Here is a 26,722-nt window from a genome sequence, read left to right on the forward strand (position 1 = left end):
TTTTGGATTTTTTTATTTATTATTATTATTTTTATTTTGCACCCGCCAATCAATCGGAGAGAATTGTAATTATACAGATATATATATATATATATATATATATATATATATATATATATATATATATAGATATATATATATATAGATATATATTTATATATTTATATATATATATATATATATATAAATATATATATATATATACGTTTAATCGGCGCAAATTATTTAAAAGCTTCTGACGGATCGATCTTCTACACGGTTTCGGGTGCATGCAATTCGCCAATTTAAGTTCACACACGTCAAGAGATTTATATATAAATATATCTATATATATGTAATATATATAATATATAATATGCGTCGTATGTGATTTTTATTTATTAAGAATCCTTGGAAATGAAAGCATTAAATAAAATGAAAGTTTTTCTTCTTCTCTAAGTTCCTGTTCTGTTCTGTTTTTTTTTTTCGATTTTGCTTGCCAATTGAATAATTCAGTAATTCACACATAAATATATTGTTGTGTTTGTGTTCAGTGTATTCTTTTGCCAATTGAAACACATAGCTAAGTCCTATTAGAAGTCCTGCCAACCCGAATATATATACAGCCAGCTGCTTTTTCTAAACTTCTCTACTCTCTCTATCCCTCGCTCTCAGTCTCACGCTTCCCGATTTATGTTCAACAGTTTCTCAAATAAAAGCAAATAGTTTTATATGATTGCTGGTTGCAATATATGTTAAGATATACTATTTTTTAAGTACCATATACACATAACCATTATCTTTCCATATCTGTTATCCATTATTTATTATCCATGTTCATTTAAGCATTGGTTCGTATATTTTATGCAGTATTTCTCAATTGATAATCAAATATGCCTTTCAAATGATTGATCTGTAGTATCTGGATTATATATATAATTGAAACTTGTCAAAAGATTGGGCCACGTCCTGTAATCCAAATACTGCAGATATATATATATATATATATATATATATATATATATATATATATATATATATATATATATATATATATATATATATATATATATATATATATATGTTGTATGTATGTATATATACATTCAACGTTTCTGCCTTGTCTCTTATCTTACGCAATAGTTCAACCTCATGTTCGATCAATTTACAAAATCAAAATGAATCAACAATTAAGAATTAGAGTTCAGTCAGTGGATCGGAGTTCTATATTTATTTATTTATAAATATATATATATAAATATATATATATATACATATATACATATATATATATATATACATATATATATATATATATATATATATATATATATATATATATATAGGAGAATTTAATAAATAAAAAAAAAAAAACAAAAATGTTTAGACAGGCACAAATATTTTTACTTTCTATTCCATTTTCCATTACTGCTTGGAACATAAATCTAAGCTCTAACTACGATTCTAACTATAACTTCTCGTCTTGTTTTCAAAAACTTAAGTTTTTTAATTCAATTCAATTTAAGTAAATTTCATTTGATTGTTCTTTTCAGTTTTTTTGTTTCGTTTTTGGTTTTTTTGATGCGTGGTATAAGTAATAGTTATTCTACGTATTTACACAAAATTACATAAATAGAGTTGAGGTACATGTGATTTTTAAATTTTAAATTTGCTTCGTTAGTTCTAGTTTTTGGTAAGTTTGGTTAGTAGCTGATATTAAATGTGTGTGCTTATGTTATTTTTTTAATATATTTTTGTTAAATTAATGTTTGTGTACGTATGCATGTGTGTATGTCAGTGTGTGTGTATTTAATGAAATTTTGCAAACACAAAAAAAGGAGAATTTGAATGCGGTTAGAGGAGAAAGAAAGAATATATAAAGAGTGTTAGAAATTTGACAATTTTGTGCAATACCTCCCGAATCCGCAGTCGATCTGTCTTTTTTACGCTTTTTCTTTTTTGAAACGTAACCGTAGTTATCTCTAGCGCTCCAACCCGGATACAATTCCATATGTAATTGGCGCTCTTGTCGCGCTTTTTCATAATATTTGCTTTGTTCTTCGCGGGAAAGTTCGTGCCACTACAAAAATGTATTCCATTAATGTTAAAATTTAAAATCATATTCTACTTCTCTCTATTTGTATTTTACGTTCTTAATGTGCGAATTTGTAGGTTCTAAAATTATTTGCCAGTCAATTAAATAAATAAATTTACATAGCCAGTCAATCAGTCAGTCAGTCACAGAGTGTGCTTATCATAAGTTGATTGATTGACTGATCAAAGCCGTGTGAAACTTTCGCAGCATTCGAAATATCCATATTTACAATACTCTCAAAGGACGAAAAGAAATATATATGCATATTCATATATATAAATGTTAAGTCATTACTTTTTCATCATTTCAGTATTGCATTGTAAATGAATCCCCCCACAAGACTGTATTATGTTATCAAGTTTTTGATTTTGAAGTTTGTATATTATTATTGTTAATATATAATATATATATATGTGTATGTATATATATCTATATATTTATATAGCTTACCCGTCTACCCAGTATTTGATTTATCGCCGCTGACTCTTTGAGTGTGCACTCGGCAACAACTTTGGCTCGCATCTCCTTCATATAGAGCATAAATGCATTCAATGGTTTCTTGATATGTGGTTTCTTTTTGTCATTTGAACTATCTTTACAGTCGTTAGCTTGCGAATTTGATGAGCTTTTCGTATCCAAATTTCTGCAATTAACAAATGAAACTATTATTATAAATCAATTAGATGGTGAAAATAAAGTTCGAATTATCAATCGACCACGTAAACCGTATAAATAAAAATAATATTGCCTTACAAGAGCATTTTAAAACTTGATCATTTAAATATGTATAAATAATATATATCCGTAAATAAAAATATTTCTAATTATTTGTGAATTAAATTTACATTTTTTTTAGTCTGTTTCCAATGCTTAAGTCGTAGGGCGCATCAGACAAAGGCATAGAGGCTAGCCCGTCGCAATTTTCATTAAGCACAACTTCAGATGCAGCTCCAATTGTGCCAGCTCCAGTCGTAGTTCCTGCTGTAATTCCTGCTGCAACAGTCAAAGCGTCAAACTGTGCCTTAAACATATCACTTATGGCTCTTTCCTGCATTGCGGCAACAGCTGCTGCAGGCGAATGTGTATCCTGAATGGCTGCTGCTGACGCTGCTGCTCCTGTTGCTGCTGCTGAGCCTGATGATGATGTGGAGGATGATGCAACAAATGAAGACATTGAGGGTAGACTGACTTTATATGTGTTACCATTTAGCTCTTTGCTTGATTGATAGTCCAATTGACTGGTGGGAGTTGCAATGCGACGTGCGTAACGTGACTTACGCCGATGATGGTATTTGCTACTGTTGCTACTACCATTAGCACTAGTCAGTGCCAGAGTGGAGCAGTTAAGTGGAGCTGCTCCTCCAGTCACTGTTGAACAGCTACTATTGCTACTCGTCGGTGGCGTGGCTGGCGTTGGTGGGAATTGTATATCGGCCAAGTAGACCGGATCACTGCTGCAAGTTGACATAGACTCCCGAATGAGCGTAGCGCGCTGACTGCTGGGCGTTAGATTTAAGGTGGAGGAATTTGAAACAGAAGCAGTTGCAGGTGCAGTACTAAGCATCGCATTCATTTTTGCTTGAACTGTTGATAAGGAGGTATATTCTAAAAGTATTTCGGCTGCATCAACTATATTAGCTTCAGCCGGGTGGACCTTATACTTCGAATGCCAGATACACGCTGGTGAGGAAGAGGAATCTTCTTCGACTTCGTCATCGACTTCGCTATTGCTGCTTTCGCTACTTTCATATCCGGAATTGGATTGCTTTGCTCTTTGGTTAGCAGTAGCGGTTGCTGCTGATGATGCTGATGATACTGCTGCAGCTGCTGCAGCTGCTGCTTGCTGTATAATAATATTTTCAATATCTTGCAAAGTACGCAGATTCTCCGAGGCATTTGTTTCAAGTTTACTATCGCAGTTCTCTTGCTTGTAGCTAGCTTTGAAATTGCTCTCTGCTTCGATCTTACTACTTGATGTTACTTGTTCACTTTCCGCTGATAGCGCAATGGCAGCTAGGGCCATCACATCGTGCGTGGGCGACTGGGTTCTGTTTATCGTTGTACTATCCGGATTCAGGCCCAAGCGCTGCAAACTGCGTAAATAGTAGAGCTCGGCACTGCTCCACTGATGATAGAGTTTGCGCACCTGGCCCAGCATGCCATCGATTTTCATTCGATTATTCTCCAATTCCCGTTGCACTGTTAGCTCAAGGGTTGCGGCGGATGCATTTGCGTTGTTGTTGTCCTCATTAGGTCTGTGCGCAATTAATGGTTGCTTTAGATTATGTTGAAATTGACTAGAAAGTAATGTCAATTGCTCCAATCCCTTCTTAATATCGAACAACACATTCTTTTGTTCACGAAAAAAATATTCCTTTGAATCATTTGCGCTATTTTGTGATGATTTTCGTTTTCTTGACTTCCATTTCTTGCCCTGTTGACCATCGATTCCATTCCCATTGTTGTTATTGTTGTCATGCGGCACTCCCGTTGACAATGACAAAGGTGTTGGTACTGGCAGGGCTTTTGGCTCCGATTTCTGTAAGCCCGAAAATTCTAAAATATGTAGCCTACGCTCGCGCTCATGCTCCTGATCAACGTCCAAAGACAAATGAGGCTGCTGCAAAAATTGTGCATATAGTAATTGTGTTGCCAGCAATTGTTGCTGTTGTTGCTGTTGGTGCTGCTGCTGCTGCTGCTGCTGCTGCTGCTGCTGCTTCTGCTGATGCTGTAGTTGCTGCTGCTGTTGCCGTTGTGTCGACTTATTTCTATAGTATATGCAATGGGCCAATATGGCATCACGATTATTGCAGCTGCTGTCCAAACGATCCCGCTCCTCCATTTTGGACCATTGCTGCAGCATATCATGATGCTGCTGTCTCAATAAAATTTCAGACATCAAAGTAGATGTTGCTGTCGTTGGCGATACAGTGACAACATTGTTTGTTGTTGGTGCATTGAAAATATGCTCCATTGCATCAGAGTTAGTTTTCGGCAATATCTCGCTAATGGGCTGAGTTGCTGATGATGTTGATGTTGATGATGTCGTTGACGATGATTGCGAGATCGAATCGTTTATCATATTGACAATCGGCATGGAAAAGTCCTTTGGCTCTTTGTTCTCATCGGTCACTTCCTTTCCACTCAATTGCACCTTCTGCCTATATTTAGTTGTCTCTCTAGATGGAGATAATGTATCTCTGATACTCCTCATCGTATCGCAAGCTGCAATGCTCCCAATGCTTCGAATTGTGCGCGGTTAAGAGTTACAAATTGTTAACACTTTCGTTCATCTTTACAGAACACAGAACAATTTCAATATTTAGCTTAGTCATTTGAAAACTTTTGTTCATTATTCGGTTGGCAATGCCGATATTTATTTTTAATTGTTCACTAATTGTTTTCGAATTACATTTTACTTTTTATTTTCCAGTTAACTTAAAGTTCACAAAACTTTAAATTATTGACACTTATAAGATATGTTCAAGTAATTGATTAAAACAAGTTAAAAAAAACTATTGACTTCTTTTGCAACAGACAGAAAGACTGTTAATCCGTTACCTGTTCCACGGAAAATAAATAAATAACTTTGGTCTTATTCGTAATGCACGTTTTAATAATATTATTAAAATATAGCGAAATGGAGTCCAAGCTCCTATCATCTTGAGAGCCTAATTTTGTAATTATTATTTTTACTATCTATGTTTTTTCTACATAATCATATAAATGCATATATATTTATCCACGATTGATTTATGCTATGATTTTATTTTTCGTTCTTGACCTACACCAGCTTCAAACGCCATTCAAAGTTGACTCATGTAACTTTTTCAGAGAGAATAAGCCAAAGAGAAGTTTCCAGAGCATTAATATATTACTCTCTTCTCCCATGGATGCTGTATTTACAAAAAGCTCTCTCCTGAGCACACAAACATTTCTGACTTTTAATACACTATTTACAAACTGAAAGCGAGTACATTTGTTTTGTATTCTGCAATAGAACTGTGTGCAGGCGTAGGCTTCGTCTAGTACAGTTATAGTTTGTAGTTTACTCCAAAATAAGCTAACGTATTTCCATAAAATTTAAATAAGAAGTGCAACAGAATCTAATTGAAAAGTACAGAGTACAGAGTATTGCCCAGTTATTAACAGGCAATCGCTAGTGCAGGGAGCAGAGGCAACTGACAGGCGCAATAAGCAACCATAACAATAACCCTGTTTCCTGCCTGTTGCGGATTTTGGTTAAGAGAGCGAAATTCGTATAAATATATTTCGTATATATATATATATTTATATATATATATATATATATATATATATATATATATATATATATATATATATATATATATATATATATATATATATATATATATATATATATATATATATATATATATATATACATATCTGTGCATTTCAAATATAAGATTAAGTTGTAATTGCAGTCTTATATGTTAAGATTACATCGGCTCTAACATTGTACTGTTTTGATTTTAATTCAATAAAACTTTTGCTATCCCTCTCTATCTTTCTAACTGCCTTGTAGATAAATATCTATATATAAACATATACATAGTCTGTGTGTATTGCTGAGTTGATTTATGGTCATCGCTTTAAATATATATATAAGATATGTAATTGAATGTAGATACATTTTCCCTAATTACAGACGCACTTCATTTTCACGTTGGATTTTTGCGATTTAATTAGAAGTTGAATTTCCACTAACAAAACAAAAAACTTTGGAGCCTAGTAATAATTTAATATTTTATTTCTCTCTTTTTGGCACACTTGATTTGATATGGCGACACATTTAAGCTGGATATTTTTTTTTGCTTTTAAGGTTTTTTTGTAGAACTTCCAAGTTGGGCAAAAACTCTATGGCTTATTTGTCGATTTACACAGATTTCATGCAGTCTTTGATTTTTGCAGATTTCTTTTTGATTTTAACTAAACTGTCTGGCCAACAATTTTTGACGAATTACTTCCGACTTTCGGGGGCTTTTAATCTAAAATTTACAATTGTATTGGACTATTCGCCTCTCTCTGATAGAGAGAGAAAGAGAGAGAGGGGGGGGGGGGGGGGGGGAGAGAGAGAGAGTGAGAGAGCGAGAGAGAGAGCTCGTAGTGTGACAATTCCCAAAATAAATGCGCGGTGAGAGAGAGAGAGAGAGAGAAGCAGAAGAAAATGGAAAGGTTATCTCATGCTCTCATGCTCTCATGCTCTCATGCTCTCATGCTCTCATGCTCTCATGCTCTCATGCTCTCATGCTCCCATGCTCTCATGCTCTCTAAATGTCTGCCTTTCCTCTCTCAAATAACATTTAAAATGTTTTAGCTCAAATATAATTTCCGTATCAGATGTTGCTTAACTTATGTTTTTTTTATTTTGATAATATCAAATTCTCTATTTTCTAATAATAATATTTAAATATTTGTTACTTAGCTAGTAATTAATAAAAACTTTATTGCTTAGATATCCAAATTTCAAATTATTTGACCTAATTATATATTAATCGATTTAGACGAAATATTATTTGATAGATCCTTTAAGCTTCTATTATTAATTGATCTGCTAATTTATGTATATAATGCAAATACTTATACTTAATTTGAAAAATAAAAATCAAAATAAATAAACAAATCAAATTAAGTTTGCTTTTAAATTGAATGGCTTAACATTTGTATATCTTTTTTTCAGCTTTTTTAACCGAGCATTAAAAGTAGCATTAACAGCATCTCAATCGGCATTCGCTCAGCTAAGCGATTATTCGGAGCTATATATTACTGTTTTAGGAATTGATTGCTGTTCGCTAATGTGAACAGTTGCGCAGCTGTTGACTTACAAAAAGAACAGTGGTGCCCTCTATTGGCTAAGAAAGCTCGTTGATTTGTTCGAAAGGGATAACCATTATTTGTCAATAGGCACTCAGGACATATACAAATTTCCCACTAATTTATCTTTTATTTATTTAAGTATTGTTTTTGAATAAAATCAAATGAATGACTAACTAAATACTTAATTAGAAGGTAGTTAAATATATAAGGTTATGATGATAAAGTTGGAGAGAAAGAGAGAGAGAGAGAGAGAAGAGAAAGGAAATGCGGGAAAGGGAGAGTGAATTGTTGGGGCAACATTTAAGTGCAATTGGCAGTAAAATAAAGTGTAGTAAGAATTTTAAATAAAATAGGATATAAGACAAACTTTTCAATCGCTCCGTTTCACTCTTCCCCTCCTTATACTCTTTTTATGTTTTTTTTTTTTGTAATATTGAAAGCGGCAGTGTAGTGCAAAGGCCCTTAGGGGTTGCTAAGTAATGCGCAGACGCGAGCATTGGAGTGGGCCAATAGCAAAGTTTACATTTCTGTAGTATGAATGTGTGTGTGAGTCTGCGTCTGTGTGTTCGTGCGTGTCTCTGTGTACTCGTTCAAGTGGGTTGTGTGTAAATTAAATATGGCGTCCATTAAACGCCCACCCAATAAGCCAACAATATTGAAGTTTTTAATGATCATGTGTGAATAGTTATTCAATAGAGACCTATATATATACATATATATATATATATATATATATATATATATATATATATAGATTAATAAATATATATATATAAATTGCATCAATATCAAATATCAAATTATGTAGAAGAAAGTTATATACAGATAACTCTTAATAATTTTATCCCTTTTCATATTTCTATACATTTTGATATGTCTATTTTAGCATTTATCTGTCGATAGTGAAAGATAATTAATTAGAGTGAAATATTCAAAGCTAATCAAGAATACAAGAAATTATAAAACAATTTCAAATTATTTTAAAGATAGCTTGCGTTGAATGTTCAATCTGATCTATATAACTGAACTATATATAGAAAAAACAGAACTTACCTTGAATATCGATTGTTCGTTGTGGAATCCTGTATGCCGCAATCCTGTTTTGATGTGGATGCCACAATCGCTGGATGGGAATTCAATACGTGATGTGAGGTGGCATGAACCGAAGGCAACAGACTCGGTGAGAACCGAAATGGGAAATCGCTGAAAATTTCAAATAATTTCAACAATTCGATCAAAACTCAAATAAATTCAAAATATATTCTATAATCACCTTGGCAGCGTTGTATTAATTGGTAACGAGGAGGGATAGGGTGTTCTAAAACTAGATGCTGAGTATACAGACGGTGTGTGCCTAAAAGGGAAAAATAATCAAATCGTATTTAACAATTTTCAAATACAATATTCAATATAAAAGTATTGGGTATATAAACAATTTCCCCCTAAGACTTGGAGCTTAAATCACGAAGCATCCACTGCAGTTTGACCTTTACACATATATGGTTCTATGCTTCTTCAATTGGGGCGTGGCACATTTAAAAACTCAAGTTTCTAGGTTCAATGCGATTTACTTTGCAATGCGATTTACTTTTAAATAGGTTTATGTGGTTTAGCGGCAAGAAGTGCAAAAAGTTAAATCATTGAAAAGTCGCTAGAAAGCAGTAGCAATTTATTTAGTACATATGTATGTATGCCCAGGTTCAGAGTTCACTGATTCTGCTAAAATGTGTGTAACCGGCAAAAGAATACGTCGCCGTAGATCACGTAGTTTTCCCCTTTGTCCGGCGTTATTGAATTTCAATGATTCAATCTATCTATATCTATGTACACATTTATAGCTAAAGCCACCAAACTTGGCAGTTTGTTTAATGAATAATTTTTATTTTATTTTATTTATGTATAATTTTCTGAAATGTCTCAAATTTAGTGCCGATATCGTCGCAATTGGGCAAATCGGGAAAAAGCTTCACAGCAGCGGCATAGTATAAGACGATGACAGAAATAGTCGTGCAAGTTCTGTTGGGGCGACTCATCTTAAATTCCTTTCATGGGACAGGCTCACCAACATATTCAATTCAATCGATTGTTTTTGAGTTCGATTGTAACTCGAAATGTTGCTGAAATATTCTAAATTTTCTGCTTACCATGATGCTACTTGAGACATGTCGGGACTTAGCATCGGGTAAGGATATTGCGTGGCAGCAAATGGATACAAAGCAGGACGCGTAAGACCTAAAAAAGAAACAAAATTGTGGTTAATTTTTATCAATTTTGTAATCTTCACATATTTATATATATAAAGATAATAATAGTTATATTTATAATTTATAAATAATCCAAAAAGTCAAAAGTAGCAAAGAACAAGTAGGAATATTGCAGCCAAGGAATGTTGCCCCACCGATTGAATAATACTTGGAGACATTTCACAAATAGGCCAATCTTTTTTAGTAAGAATCATCAGGGACTCTGGAGTAACTAAACTATCTAATATATGGACATCAGGCACTTAGTGGTCCAATTTAGAGTTTCCAGCTGTAAAGATGATATGTATTCCCGATTTTCCCCGCCCAAAGAGGTCTATCGTAACGTAACTGTTTTTTATTTGCCATGCCGCCACCGTAGTTGAATTCATAAATAATCAAAGAAGGGCAAAATTAAATCAATTAATAACTAGCGTAAGCAATTAGTTTTATATTTTTATTCAGGAACTGAACTCTCTAGCACCAAAAAATGTAAAAATATATTCCAAAATACTATATGCTCAGTCTCGAACTTTATACAGTAACCCATGTGTCCAATTTTGAGACTAAACTATATTGTAAATCTCAGATCTCAAGCAGTTTAAACAATAGTGTTTCTGTTACACCAAATATAACATATTATCTCCCGATTTGTCACTCCCCTACTGGTAATATCGAAACAATATTAACCATTTATAAGATGAGGTTACCAACCAGTCTTAAGTCTCGACAAATAGCTTTTGTATTTTTATAGTCGTTTCACTTCATTTTTTCTAAGTGATTCTAACTTTAAGGTTGTAAAGAATATCATTTTATTAATATAAATAAGTAATCTGTATTTAACATAAATGGCAATAGACCTTCAATTTTGTAAGCCTAGTCTTACAATTTATAATGGATTGGGAATATGTTCGGATAAACATTTTGTTCACACAAATACATATATAAATACAGGTCAGGGTGTCTACTAGTATAATAATAGTATAAAATTAATTAAGTAGATTTCTTCAGCGAAATTTGAGTTCTTCTTTGATCCGTTGAGAAGTGGAAGCTCGAGATGATTTTTGAACATACATATATAGAATATATAATTTTATTTACATCTACTTCAACTGACATTTCCAAACTATATAAGATAACCATTTGCTTACATATGTATGCTTCTCAATGATGTGTTTCATCTCAGTTACAGAGGGAGACCGAACGCTTAATTGATTTTCTACTACGATAATATACGCTGCATCACATGGGCGAATAACGAATCCTCCTTTGAAATTTTTTTTTTTGGACGCGTAAATATGGGATTATTTAGTGATTTGTATTTCCCAATTCTCCCAAGTCTCATGTATTCATTTTAATTGAAGATTTGTTGTCGCATCTATTTCATGGACCGCTGGCTTTTGTTGTAGTTCTTGTTTCCCTTAACAATGAACTTCTTAGCGTTGTTGTCATTTTCAAGTTGTATTGTATGTTATGGTATGATTGTATCAAAAACTGGGAAAAGGGTGTAAAGGGTCTGTCATTTGCCACAGCAATGACCCGCGGGCTATAGCGAGTGCGTGTGCTGTGACACAGGGGCAGGCAGAACTCGTGGAAAAAAAATGACACGAATCTAGCGACGAGAAAGGATGTCATTATTATGTGGTTGTGCAACATGTTTTTTTATTCATTAGGCGTTCTCTCTATTTGATACCCTATGCTAATTGAAAATGCGAAAGCAGGGTATAGCTCATGTAACTAAAGATGAGAAAATCAGGAGAATGTGCTTGTATTCCTAAGTATAAATGGTAGTAAAATTAATTTCAATTTCAAATCATTGACAACTCTTGAAAATCATTGTTGAACATAGTATAGCGTGTTCAGAAGTCGAAAATTGAACGTAGCTGCTCGTATACGAATATTAAATTATATTATATATACTATATTATATAATATATTTCAGGCCATCAATTCAATCAAATTAGAGTTGAACTGAAATTCTAGCCTGAACATGCCGTTGAGGGTATATCTTAGTCGGGCACTTCCGTTCTTAATTGTTTTTTATTTTTTATTTTACATTTCTAGTTGAATGAGTCTGGTCGCATTAGTGATACCGATATCTTTTTGTCGTCCGCTTTGCAACCCTTAAGTGCGTTACCCTACAAATTTTCGAGAGCTTCGATTATTTTATGTCATATTTATGACCATATATAATGAAAAATCTTCAAATATTCTAACCCTGATGACATTAATTTTAGGATGAGGTATATTTTGTAGCTGTTAGTTCCATTGACTCTATTGATTTATTTCTAAATCCTCCAAAATAGTTCTCTTTTCTGAATATTCCTAATACAAATGAGAATAATAAAGTAATAAATAATATATCTTTTATATTATTATATAGTCATTACAATTATTTCAGATGTGTTTTCGAATAGAAGAAGAAATAAATCCTTATTTATAAGCCAATATCCATTCAGTTTTTTTTGTAAATGTGTAGTTTTTTGATGATTTTTTCATTAATTAGAAATCAAAGGATGTTCTTCAGTCAACATAGTCCATGCAATTTAATTCATGAGGAGGATAAATTCATGAGTGTCAACCCCGTTTGTCATTGCAAACGTCGTATTAAAGCTTATTGCTTTAAAATGAGGAAAACCGTTACCCGTTCCCATTCCTGTTCCCTTTCTCATTCGCAATTTCCATTCCCCATGTTCAATGCAGCTATTTGTGCTGTGGGTAATACTTAAGCTGCGCATATCATTATCGGGCAATCTAAAGAGGCATGTGCCAAGGACGACGACGACAACGACAACGACAGCGATTGCGATTGTGATCCCAAGCCCAATTCCGATCCCGATGAACTAGCACGAGCTGTGGGGGTTGTTTGCATTGCCAACCCCCGCCGTCAAAGGCCATGCGCGCAGTCCTCTTCATGCCGACAGTGGGCTGGGGTGCTGTTGCGAGGCGGTCAACGCGGAAAAAAACGCCCTCCTATTCAGCACATACTCAATAGTCCAACAATTAGGCGTTTATATTGTAACACAAACAGATTATGTATTATGAAATATGTGAGTCCTTGTGGCTTGTTTCCCAATTATATTTCTATTGCACTTGTTGCTATAAAGATGTGTACACAAATAGTTCTTTTCTTTGGGTTTTCGATATATACATCATTTTGGTCAACCAATAGTGGAGGGTTTAAGGACTTTCGCTAAAAAAAAACCGTAGAACCTCTTGTTTTCTGCGATTTCCCATGCGTTCACTGATATTAGTTATCTATTTTTTATACCCTGATCCCATTGAAAATGGGAAATCAGGGTATCACGGTTTTGTGCAAATGTATGTTACAGGCATAGAAGGCGTGGCAGACCCCATAAAGTATATATATTCTTGATCAGGACGACAAGCCGAGTCGATTGAGCCCTGTCTGTCCGTCCGTCTATCCGTATGTGTGATCGCGTCGATCTCGGCATCTATAAGAGCTAGAGACTTGAAATTTTTTTGTAGGTCCGTGTATAGCACGCGCATGTCGAGTTTGTTTCAAATATTCGATAACTATTCGCATTTAATTGTTATCGAATAAAAACATTATTGAAATGCAGTAAATAAATTATATCTCGAACGTCTTAAGAGCTATAGCCTCCAAATTTTGTATTTAGTCTTATGTATATTTTATGCAATTTTGGTTTTTGTTGGATTTGGGATACTGGCTCAAAATGTCCCCAAATTCTTAAAATTTAAGTTTAGTTGGAACTAGGGCCACCAAGCCAGTAGAATATGTAGATCATATGCTGAAAATTTCATTAAAATCCATTAAGTAAAACAGAAGTTATTAAACAAAACGTTTGGCCAATTTGCAAACGCACATGTCAGCAGCGCCAAGCGCACGCATTTTTCCTATGCGTGTGCACACATACATTCAAAAGCGTGTATTCAATTCTATTCCAAGAATCGAAATTGCGATTGAATTCTGCTTGAATTATCAGTTGCTACTCAGTTTGAAATTTGCAACTCTTCTTGCAAGGGGTACAGTGGCTGCGTTGGTAGAGGCGTCGTTCATATGCAGCAGGGCCCAGGGTTCGAGACCGGCGGAGACGAAATATTTTTTATTGTTTTATTTTTTTTTTAATTATGAAGTGGCGGTGTTGTTAGAGTTGGTGCACGATGCGCAAAGAATCTGGGTTCGAATCCTGGTCTCGTAATGTCGTTTTTTATTTGTTTATTTTTTTTTTGAATACTCGATATAAACTAAGGAAAATATTAATAAACGCAGATAGGACTGGGATCAGGGTATCTCCTAGTCGGGCAACCCGACTATATCCCCGCAAAGCTTTGACGACACAACGTCCAAAACCACAAAATATTATATCTAATCAATAGATTCACGCAATCGAAGTATCTTTGTATTACATCTAGCAAACGATGTCATCGCGGGCAAAAATGATTGGAAAACTCTTTCGGGTTGTCTTACACCGAAAGATAAATTTAAATCATTGAATCATGTATGGAGAGTATGATAGAAATGAATTTGCGACCAAGCCCTCTAAATGCGAATGACAGATGATAGTATTTTAAAAAACAGGCTCAGATTATATTTTTTTACTAAACAGCTAAATGGATTTTACGGGAAATAATAACATTAGGTGTGAGAGAAAGTAAGTAATATCAGTAAACTATTAAAATCATAGTTGCCTTTATTTAGCATTTGTTGAATTTTTTATTTTATTTTATTTTATATTCATATCTATTATAAATATAATTATGATCTTGCTTTTTTCGGCCATTGGTGTGGGAATAAGGAATATTATATATCAAGTAAAAAATCTCTAACGTATACTATATACTCTAGCTATAGCAAGCCCGATTTCTCAACATATCTTCAAATAATATAATAATAATAATAATAATAAAAATATAAAATAACTAACATATGTTTCTAGTCATAATATAATACGTTTTTCTTGAACAGTTCGAATTAAATTGGTTTATTTAAATATCTATAATATTTTGTATAAATTATTTTTAAATACAAAATGAGAGTTCCATAACGTAATAAACATACAGAGATCAAAACTTATGAAAACAATAAATTACGCGCCTCTCAACAGCATATAATAATTCCATAGAGAACGATTTGCATTATGTTTGGTGGCTGGACTGGTATGAGCCTGGCATTGCTACCCCTCGCTAAAGTCGATCTGAAATCAGAGTCGCAGCTAGGTCGGATTTTTTATATTATGTTATTCAATTATTAGTATGGCACCCATTGTTAAGGATCATAATGCCATGTAATCCGCAAGCAGCTCTTAAGTGCATGGCCTTTTATTTACGCTGCTGGCTTCCATTGAGATCCAACCAGTCGAACGTGCCCCCCGACCATATATACCATTAGCAGAGCCCTTAAACGGCCAACCACCGCGAAATCCTTAACAAACCGTGTAGAGCGAGTGAAAGAGAGAGATGTATAGGGCAAATTTGACAGTATGAATGGATGCCCTAATCGAGCATACACAAAAAAAAGGAATCTCATCATGTGCAATTATTATATTTCATAATTTGTTTGAATTTCGCTTGAGATGAAGGGTGAGAAAGTCAATAGCTTGCGGTTGGGTTACTCCGACTACTTAACAACTATTTTTCACTAATTGTTATACATGCACCCTTCCCTGTGTGATCAAAATAATAAAAAGTCATAATAATGTATGTCTATACAAGTCTGTACGTTGAACACGGTCTCCATAAGAGCAAGAGGCTTGAATTTTCATAGCTCCCCCTTATAGCCTGCGGACATCAAATTTGAGTTAAATAATCTCTATATTCTAGTGTTCTAGTCTTGAAAGGAGCATGTTTTTCTTCTTATAGTATAGTATTATCTATTATATATTGCAATTATTTAATATCAAAAAGAATGAAAGATGCTATTTAAAAAAAATTACCCATTTGGAGCATTCTATTAGTTCAAGACAATGATTGCAATTTTCCAGACAATTGACAAATCATTATCATATTCATGAAGTTTGTGAGTTCGAATTGCATTAGCATTTTCGAATACATTTCCATTTAAATAGGCGAAAAGCCTTGAATTGGATTATTGGCAAACTCTTCAATGTGAAGAATGGGTTAATCTGACATCTCTATCTCTCTCTGTCTGCATCTCTGTATATTTTTTATTCCCATCCTGTTGCTAATATGAAAACCATTAATAATAGTAGAGTTAGTTGTACTTGTAGTATTAGTAGTAATTGGAAGCGTAGCATTAGTTGTAGCATAGTATTAGTAGAAGTATTGTTAGTAAAAGTAGAAGTAATAGTGATAGTCATAGTATTAGTAGTAGTAGTACTACATTTTCTATAATATTATTGTTATTATTATATAGTGCATTCATTTTAATATAGTTTTTATATATTTTACTAAATACTCAATATACTATTATATATGCTAATCTATTTAGTAGAAAATGTTGTATTTGAAAATAATATTCAGATGAAATGCATACTCGCTTCCAGTTTTACTCCAAAACAACTCTAATAACGGTATGCGTTGGATTCCTTGGAACAGCGTTTTCGTATACCGGATTATTGAATCGACATGGCCAGCAGTTACTTGTAGCATTGTGAACTCTTCTGGGCTACACAAACTGGTACGAAACCATATAGAGTGGCCGCGCCCAATCTTAGAACCAGACGTGTGAAATATCAGCTACAACATTCTGAAGCTGGAAATGCCTTGCGTTTCTGATTGCATATGCATCGCGGCCGAGGCTCAACAATAACTTGCGCTTCACGATCCGCACGCAGACGTAGATAGACGGTTCGTGGCTTGGAACTTGCTACCCAAAAAACGGAGTTACTTTTGTTCTCCGGAAAGCAGATTCCAACCGAAATAAAGATATGAATAATCGGAAAAATAATAAGGACTTAAGGGACAGTGACAGCTTCATCACGCCACTCGAAAAGCAGCAGTGGGGCTATTGAGTAGATTGATGACAAATATTGATTCACCCGCTACAGACTCTAAATAGAACCAACAAATGCAAAATTATTATATGGGAAAGATATATGGAAAGTAGAAGTAAGGCGGAAACCGCACAGCCCCGGTGATAACAGCAGTGACAAACGTCACGTAAGAGCATGAGAAGAGAACTGCTGCCAGCAGAACTGCTTAAAAAGGACCATAATATTACTTAAGGAAAATAAATACACTTACCTATTGCCTTAGGATCCAGCTGATAAGGAGGTATTCCACAATGTGCAGGCGGAGGTGTTGTTAATGGATCTCCGTTGTGACAAAAGAATGGAGGTAGACCAATTTTATTTGCCTAAAAATAGAAATTATACTTATTTATATGTTAATCTAAGAATTTAAGTTCAATACAAGCACTACACTGAAATAACCCAAATGTATGTAACAGGCAGAAGGTGGCGTGGCATATAAAGTATATATATTCTTGATCAGGACGACAGACCGAGTGGATTGAGCCCTGTCAGTCTGTCTGTCCGTATGTGTGAACGCGTCGATCTCAGCTTCTATAAAAGCATGTTTAATAACTTTTGTTTTACTTCAACAGGAACTAAATTATCAATTATTTTGATAATGGTTTTGTTTAAATGGCGTGGCAAACTACTTTATGGAGTATATTTGTGATCAGGATGACGAGCTGAGTCGATCTAGTCTTCTCTGTCTGTCCATCCGATCTCGTAAGTCACAAAAGGTACCACACGCTATACAAGCTTATAATTTTTTCATGTCTCATCGTATTACCTTGTTATCGATAAAAATCGATAATTTGGCTTTATTTTTACAGCGTTGCTTGAATACAGGGATTGTATCAATAACAGTCAATAGTAAATATACGGTGTATGTAGAGGGTCTTAACAACTGCTCACTTGCCAAATTCATAGCTCTAAAGGTATGAAATATAGAATATAATAATTTCCTTTCGTCAACGAATAATATACTTAACTCAAATTATACTTATATACTTAACTTAAATTATACATATATACCTAACTTAAATTAATTTTCGACTAAGAAAATGTATCGAAATCGTTGCTGCTTCATAGAGAATTAGTCGATTTTTCTAAATAAATTCGGAATATCATAACGTGTTGCAATAAACAATATCACATTTACCACAGTATTATACAATTGAGTAGCGTTAAATATTTAAATAGAAATGGCAGTAAAATAAGTGAAAACACAGAAAGTTCGTTGGACTGTTATTGACCTTAGCTCTAGGCCTTCCTTAACGCCCTTTCCATTGGCGGAGATGTACTGATGAAGACCACACAGGCACACAGCAGTGCTACTATGTTAAACATGCAGGCCAGTTGGCAGTTGTCCTTAAATTTAGCGTCTACCACTTTTTCGCCAAGTAAACAGCTCTAAAAACTAATTTCATTTAAACTTACAATTTTGTAAAAAATACAACAAAAGCTTCAGAAATACAAGTAAGAATGTTTCAATGGATCCAAAGGCACTTAAATCAGTTTTCGTACGTGTCACGAGGGACACTTGAAATATAAACGTAAATATATAAACAATTTATTTTAGGCTTTAAGCTGTATACACGACTGTATATCGTCCGGAATTCTCAAATAATAGTACCAGTTTAAAGTATTTCTCGACCTGCCACGCCAATAGGGTGCGTATCATCTCTGGCTTCAGTTGCAATGCTCTCTTATACTCTTTTCAGCTCATGATTTTGCTTTGTATTTTGTTTTACATTTGAAGATTTTAATTCGCGAAAAAAGAAAACCATATCAAGTGGGCATAAGAAAATAACTTTTTATAATGTATATCTGAAATATGTTTTCATTCCTTAATCAAAAGTGTGTGTGTGTGTGTGTGTGTGTACAAGTTATTTATTTTAAGATTTCGAAATTATGTTAAGCGCGTACGGAGTATCGGCGTTAACACTTATTCGAAAAATGAGAAGACTTTGTGAATTCCGTGGCGATGACCGACGTTCTTTATTTCCAAAAATCAACTAACTCTATTTGACAATCGTTCTTATAATAGAAGCTAGCCCTAAGCCCTGAAAACGCTGGCATTGCATACAGTACTAGGTCGCTGGTCAGCAACATTGTTGCGCGTGGACGCTTCCGCTGTTGTGCAATGTCCGCTTGAGACAGCTGGTGTCGTAAGCATTTATGCTGAGAATGCATGGTCAGCTTCAATATTTACGTTCTGCTGATCAATTGTGTTAACTCCTCCCCCACTTAGGTGAATGACGTCCTCGGAGTTCTTCAAACTGTTAATTACCGCTTGAAGATCAAGTTGACGTTTGCTCCTCTGATGTCTTTGATAAAGTTTCATTGAGGCGTAGCAGGAAAGTAGAATGATGACCACGGTTAGTCCAGATATTATTGGTCTTTTTACCAGTTGTTCTTCTATTTGAGCAATGTCCCGGATGTTTTTTATGCTTAGCTTCTGTAGGTACGGCAGGCTCGGTATTTCCTGATGATCCGTTATATTTAGAAGCGTGGATGCCGCTGGTCTCGGGGATTTCCTCACGTATTTTTTTGGATTTTTATATACGGTGCCGTTTACCTTTATCTCGTTGTCAAAGGTAAGGAGGAATGTCCCTTTCACCATTTGCTCGTCAACTATAGCCACTCTGTCGTTGATGATGATAACGCCATCGTCGATGATGGTTAGAGGTTCAAGATGGCTGGGTCGAGTTGAGCAATGTGCAGTGCCACCTGAGTGCAGTTGTTGCGCGCACGTTGTATAGGGTAATTTCTTACAGAACGTTGTTGTGAGGGCTGTGCTACAATTTCCTATTGATATTACATGGTTGTCGCAAACAGCTATATCGTAGTCTTCGGCGAAATTGATTACAATGCCATCGTGTTGGACAGGGTATATTGTTAATTTTTTACATACTATGTTAGGCTTAGGGTATCTTATAATAAAGTGTAAAAAGTTATTATTTAGCAAGACTTTAACTTGAGATACTTCCATTAAGTCAGTAATAGTGATATTTATAGGGTGTTCATTAACAATATTTTTTAAGTCAGAAGAATCTAATATGGAGGGGTTTACAATTCCAACCTTTGCAAGTGTTACTGATAGCATCAAGGTTTCTAGTTCTGAAATAATTATTCTGTTTCTTGAGAGCAGTGTCTCATACAAATGTTCTGTATCTATTTGCTTTGTTTTTGTTATGAGGTTTACTGTGTCGGTTAGCTTATTTATTTGTTCTTGCATTTTTGTGTTTATAGTTACTTGCCTGTTTTCTGATTCTACAAGTTCTTTCTGTGTAAATTTAAGATTTTCCAAGTCGTCGGAGTCTGGCGTGCCAGCTACGACTTTAAGAACGGTGCCTAGCATATTAATGCTCCTAGCATGTCTATGATGGATATTTACTGTGGCTATTAGTGCTTCTATATGTTGTATATCTGTGTCTAATAACTGTCTCATATGTGATCGTGGAAAATTTTGTCTTAATTTCTTCGTGTCCTCTACTATTGCTGAGTATAGAGTAAGATTAGTTGAATGTTTTAAATATTGGAAATCCGTCCAAATGGTTACATATCCGTCTGAGATCGGTATGTAATCTGTGTTCGTATAATCGGTAAGTTTCGCCGCTACCGTTGTGGCGAAGAGAATTATAGCCCAAATCCTAAAGATAAAAAGAAATAAAAAGGGTTTAATGTTTTGTTTACCTTAGGTTGTCTTTGTGGACCACCCTCCCTTTTATTAAGACCGTTGTCCCCAAGTCTGCGTCAATTTTGTTTTCATTGTACAGTGGTGTCAATTTGTTCCCTAAACGTCTGTTTGCCTTTACAAGAACTGTATCGCCTACTTGGAATTGTCTATCGTGTCTTGTTTCATTTACCCTGTTTATTTGGAGCTGCTGTGCTTTTTGAATTTTATTTCTTATTTCAATTTTAAGTTCTGGGGAGGATGAGTGGATTATGTCGATTGGACGTTTGTCTGTTACCGAGTGAACTGTGTTGTTGTATTCAATAGTTGCTTGGAGTATCGTTTCAACGGTATCTGTAATTTTTCTTTGAGCTGTTAGGCATCTTGCGATGTCGCTGAGGGTGCTATGAAATCTCTCGACTTGTCCATTTGAAGTACTATGGAGTGGTGGGGCGTTTACGATTTGAATGTCATACTGGCCGTTTAATAGTGATTTTATTGTTTCGGACTTTAAGGAGGGTTCATTATCGCAATAGATCGTCTTGATATGTCGATAAAAATTTACAAGTTGTAAAATTGCCGATTGTATGTCGATTATTGTCCTTGAAGCAATGGGTTGAACGGTTGCGAATTTTGAAAATTTGTCTATGCATGTAAGGAAGTATTTTTTATCAGTTGAGTATACGTCAATGTGTAGCATTTCACCCACATAGGAAGGTATAGGAGTTTCTCCAAGTATTTGTTTTTGTGGGTGACGGTTGTACTTAGCTGTTTTACAGATTTTGCAATTTGCAACCACTTCGTTAGCTAGTTTTGTCATTTTTGGAAAAAAGTAGTCTTGTAAAATCTGTTTTACATTTTCTTGAGCTGCTCTGTGGGCTCGATTGTGTTCTGTTACAGTTATTTCTTTTTGTTCGTTCTTGTCAAAAATGTCATTTACCATATGTTTTGTATATCGAAATATTGTTGTTGGGAAAGTTTCTATTAGTTTATGTTGTATGAATGCCAGTACTGGTAACTCGCAATGGATTGCATTAACGACGTCTTTTTTGACTACATCGTAAACTCTTTCGATTAACGAATTTCTGTCTGAGAAGTGAATTGTATGTCGGATTTTTTTACCGAATATAATGACTGTACGATCAGAGGCTACTCTATCTTCTTCAATTATAATTTGGTTTTGGAAACAGTTGATTGGTTTGTCTGTTGTTTCTATAGTGTACGTGAGTGATACTTCGCTATGCATTGTAGCTCTGTCTGACTGTGCGTCGTCTTCCAAGGCATGAATATTATGCCGCGATAGCGCATCAGCAACGTAGTTTTCCTTCCCTGGCTTGTAATAGATATTTGCATTATACTCGTCTATAAAAGCTTTCCAACGCCTGATTTTTGCGTTTGGATTACGGTCAGATACTGCAAACGTCAGGGGTTGGTGGTCCGTAAAGATATTTAAATTTTTTACTCCGTACAGATAGTTTCGGAGGCTTTTCAAGGCCCAGACTATAGCAAGTAATTCTCTTTCATTTGTTGCAAAGCTAAGTTCCCTATCTTTCAATGTCCTTGATATCATGGTGATTGGTTTTCCACCTTGGGATAAGACTGCCCCTAGACCAAAGGACGAAGCATCAGTTGTTAAATCAAACGCTTTCTTGTAGTCGGGGTAGAGTAACATTACATTTTCGGATGCGAGAACCTCTTTTAGTTTCTCAAATGCCGTGAGTTGACTCTCGTCGAATTTTACTGGTATTTTCTTTGATTGTCCTGCGCTAACTTTGCCGTTTTCGCCTTTTAAGATGTCGCTTATAGGTTTTGCCAAAGATGCGAAGTCCTTGATAAAACACCTATAGTAGCTTGCCAGGCCGAGGAATGATCTGACGTTAAACAGAGTTGTTGGTAATTCGTAGTTACGAATCGCTTCAACTTTACTTGGACATGTCTTTATACCTTTACTTGAGACCACGAAACCTAGATATTCAACGCTTTCTTTGAAAAAGTGTGATTTTTCTGGCGAAACTCTCATGTTGGCCTCGTATAGCTTATCTAAGACCCAGGCGATATGTTTGACGTGGTTTTCCATGTTTTCAGAAAAAATTATTACGTCGTCGACGTAAACATAACAAGATTTTCCGATTTGCTCTCTGAGCACATCGTCAATGGCTCTTTGAAAAATACTGGGTGCATTTTTCAAGCCAAAAGGGAGCCTGCAAAACTCATACTTTCCACTTCCTATAGAAAAGGCTGTCTTTTCTCTGTCCTTTTCAGCAAGTAAGATCTGGTGAAATCCGGATTTCAGATCTAGGGTTGTAAAATACCTTGCTGTTCCTAAGTTGGATAAGATAGAGGCAATATTGGGGATTGGATATTTGTCGTCTATTGTTTTTTGGATAAGTTTTCTGAAGTCTATGACTAAACGCTTCTTTTTCCTTCCCTGTTCATCAGTACCTTTTTTATCTACAACCCAAACGGGGTTATTGTACGGTGAACGAGATGGACGTATTATACCGTTTTTTAACAGGTCTTGAGTTTCTGCGTTTACGAATTCCGATACGCCCATTGGGTATGGGTATAGTTTGGAATATATGGGATCCTCATTTTCTGTTCTAATGGTGGCAATGATGTTGGTATTATACGGGAGTGCCTCATTTGGTTCCGCAAAGACTCCTGTTCGTTTCTTGAGCATTGTTTGAAAGTTTGTCGTTATGGCTTGAGGGGTTTCTATTTCTTTGACATCCGTAAAATTTACGGCTGGGCATTTTAGAAATTTAATAGTCTCGGAAGTGCAGTTTGTTATTAACTTCTTGTTTTTGAAATCTAATATAACGTTGTTTTGGTTTAGTAAATCAAGTCCAATTATACCGTCAAATTTCGTAAGGTTTGGTAATAAGAAAAATGTTGTATTTGTGTTAAAAAGATGCATTGTACACTTCCTGTCAATATCGTTATAGCCATGAATTGATTTTACTCGAAAGGGTTTTTCTACTGGCTTAATATGTTTTAATTCTTTTAATGGTTTAACATAGTTTTTAGAGGCCCCTGTATCTATAAGTAATCTTATTGTCCTTCCTGCCACTGATCTTTCTATGAACGGTAGCAGGGAGCCAGGTCTAAAAAATGGACCTGGTCATATTCGTCGGATTCGTCTTCAATGTCTTCTGCCTCATTTTCTGCGATGGTCCGATATTTATTACCGTCCTGTTCATATTCTGAATCTCTTGCTTCTAAATAGTTAACTCTTTGCTGCTTCGGTCCTGTGAGTCGTGCACTACTATTATTTGGTCTCTTGTTTGCTTGTCCCTGATTATTGTAACTTTCATATTTTGTGTTTTGTTGTTGAGTCGACCACTGAGTTTGCTTTGAGGGAGCCGTGTTTTGCTGGTATTGGGTCGTCTGTCCGAAGCGAGCGGATGTATCAACGTCCATTGGTTCAACTTGTTCTCGTCGTGGTGAGAATTCTTGTTTCTTATAATATGGGCTTTTCCCTGGCTGGTTGTATTTTGGGTCTTGAGTTAGGTTCCTATCTCTGCCTTGTTGTTTTTGTACTGTTCTCTGAGCCTTTTCTTCTAAACTACGTGCAAAATTCGTGGCAAACATATACCGGTCATGATTAGACTCGACTTCTTGGGCTAATGCCAGTGCAGACGGAAGGTCAGTTGGTCTAGCTGAGAATAGGACATCACTTAAAGTTTTCCTGGTACCTGAGATGAATACTCGTAGAGCGTCTGCCCTGTATTTCTCATTTAACGAAGAGGCAACGTTGGCGTCATAGGTCATGATTGTCTTATTTATGAGTAAAGTCAGTTTCTTCTCCACTTCGTCATAGTACTGTAGTAGTGTCAGATTTCCTTGACGGAGTGTTGACAGCTCTTGTTCAATTAGGTATATCGGTCTTTTGTCTGCGTACGTGAAATCTAACCGATTTATAATGGCCCTAAAATTCAGAGGAGTGTCAAACGAAGAGAGTACCATATCGGCGGCGTTTTTAATTTTGTTTCTTAATATTCCTAAAGCTTGATAATGTTTCGAGCTACCATCATATTTTTCATATACTTTGTATGCGGTATGCGCAGCTTTCCTCCATGATACATAAGTCTCATTTTTTCCTTCAAATTCTGGAAGGGATTTCATTATGTCAAGGGTTTCATTGCAAATGACGCTTGCCCTGATCTCGGCCTCTCTAAATGTTTCTACTTCAGGAGTGCTAACTTGTACAGAACCAATACGTTGTTCTATGTCGCGTAATTTCTGATCAAAGTTTTCTTTTTGGGTTCTTAATGCGCTTGTAACTGCGCCTTCTACAATCGCTCTTAACTGTTCGTTAGATAAAGACATTTTTATTTTTTCACCTGTATCTATACTTTGAAATTTTTTTACTAAATCTTGTATCTCACTATCACTCATAACATGCAAATAAGATATGTGTAGTGTTTTTTATACAATTAAAATTTAGTTGAACAGTTGGAATTGTATTTTTACAATTTTTATTTATTATTATTCTTTTTTTTTTTTTGAACACCCTACTTACATGTTCTTATATTATTTTCGTAGAGCTGATGGTTTGATGAATCCCTCGGTGAACTTTTTTTGTTGCGTATTAGTTGTAATTTATAATGTTTTTTTTCACAAATTATTTGTTGAATATTTGTTTTACTGAGTTCGGGTTTTTTTCAAATTATTTGTTGGAAATTTTCTTAATAGAGTTCGGGTTTTTTTTTTTTTCACAAATTATTTCTTGAATATTTGTTTAACTGAGTTCGGGTTTTTTTCACAAATTATTTTTTGAATATTTGTTTAATTGAGTTCGGGTTTTTTTTTTTTTCACAAATTATTTCTTGAATATTTGTTTAACTGAGTTCGGGTTTTTTTCACAAATTATTTTTTGAATATTTGTTTAATTGAGTTCGGGTTTTTTTCCGATTTCGTTGGGCGCCAGTTATTTATTTTAAGATTTCGAAATTATGTTAAGCGCGTACGGAGTATCGGCGTTAACACTTATTCGAAAAATGAGAAGACTTTGTGAATTCCGTGGCGATGACCGACGTTCTTTATTTCCAAAAATCAACTAACTCTATTTGACAATCGTTCTTATAATAGAAGCTAGCCCTAAGCCCTGAAAACGCTGGCATTGCATACAGTACTAGGTCGCTGGTCAGCAACATTGTTGCGCGTGGACGCTTCCGCTGTTGTGCAATGTCCGCTTGAGACAGCTGGTGTCGTAAGCATTTATGCTGAGAATGCATGGTCAGCTTCAATATTTACGTTCTGCTGATCAATTGTGTTAACTTACATATATGTATGCATATTTGTAAGTTTGTTCCGTATTATCAGCGATATTGTGTTTGTTGTTAAAGTCGTTGATGAATAAAACTACAATAACATGCAAACAATAGCAACAACAACAGCAGTCGGCACAGAAACAATAACAACTACAATAATAATAACAAGCATTGACCGGCTACAAAGCAAGCGAGTCAGCAAAACCGAAAATATGCCTTTGATGTTGCCGTCGCTAAACGAATATAAAAAGTGCCGCCAACGCCGCCATGGCTTTCCCACTGTTTTAAGCGGTGCCCCCAACCTCAGCCCCCAGCGCCTCCACCTGCTACCCGACTATAACCGACGGTACCCGACCCGCACCCCACCCACACCCCAAACGCTCAGCAGCCGACGGTCGTCGCCCATGGTGCTGCCAACGTATCTGGGTGTGTGTGTGGTTGTGTGTGTGTGTGTGGTTGTGTGTGTGTGTGTGGTTGTGTGTGTGTGTGTGGTTGTGTGTGTGTGTGTGGTTGTGTGTGTGTGTGGTTGAGTGTGCGTATATGTATGTGTATGTGGCGTAGTTTTTTCTTAATTTGCGTCATTGGCAATGTTTTATTTACTCTGTACTCGATGAAAATTGATAAAAGAAAATCAGAAAAAAAGAAAAAACGATAAAACAGGG

At 35.1% G+C, this 26,722-nt stretch overlaps 1 protein-coding gene across 9 annotated transcripts in view; it reads right to left on the reverse strand.

Moving 5' to 3' along the window:
* LOC111597895 (protein pangolin, isoforms A/H/I/S) overlaps window positions 1–26,722 on the reverse strand; it is a 54,440-nt gene that overhangs the window by 11,589 nt on the left and 16,129 nt on the right. For 5 of the 9 annotated variants that reach the window (XM_030225864.1, XM_030225861.1, XM_030225863.1 and 2 more), the window contains exons 5-10: window positions 17,344–17,455; window positions 10,060–10,147; window positions 9,189–9,269; window positions 8,969–9,118; window positions 2,525–2,717; window positions 1,894–2,059 (exon numbers count right to left, since the gene is read on the reverse strand). In XM_030225864.1, coding sequence (XP_030081724.1) covers window positions 1,894–2,059; window positions 2,525–2,717; window positions 8,969–9,118; window positions 9,189–9,269; window positions 10,060–10,147; window positions 17,344–17,455 — 790 coding nt within the window. Of the gene's footprint in view, window positions 1–1,554; window positions 1,709–1,893; window positions 2,060–2,524; window positions 2,718–8,968; window positions 9,119–9,188; window positions 9,270–10,059; window positions 10,148–17,343; window positions 17,456–26,722 lie in introns of those variants that run through there. The other 4 variants (XM_030225865.1, XM_030225867.1, XM_023312866.1 and 1 more) reach the window with 3 other exon arrangements.

This window comes from Drosophila hydei, unplaced genomic scaffold (assembly GCF_003285905.1).
Source record: "Drosophila hydei strain 15085-1641.00,03,60 unplaced genomic scaffold, DhydRS2 tig00008145-arrow-arrow-pilon, whole genome shotgun sequence".
In the NCBI taxonomy this organism is placed as follows: Eukaryota; Metazoa; Arthropoda; class Insecta; order Diptera; family Drosophilidae; genus Drosophila; species Drosophila hydei.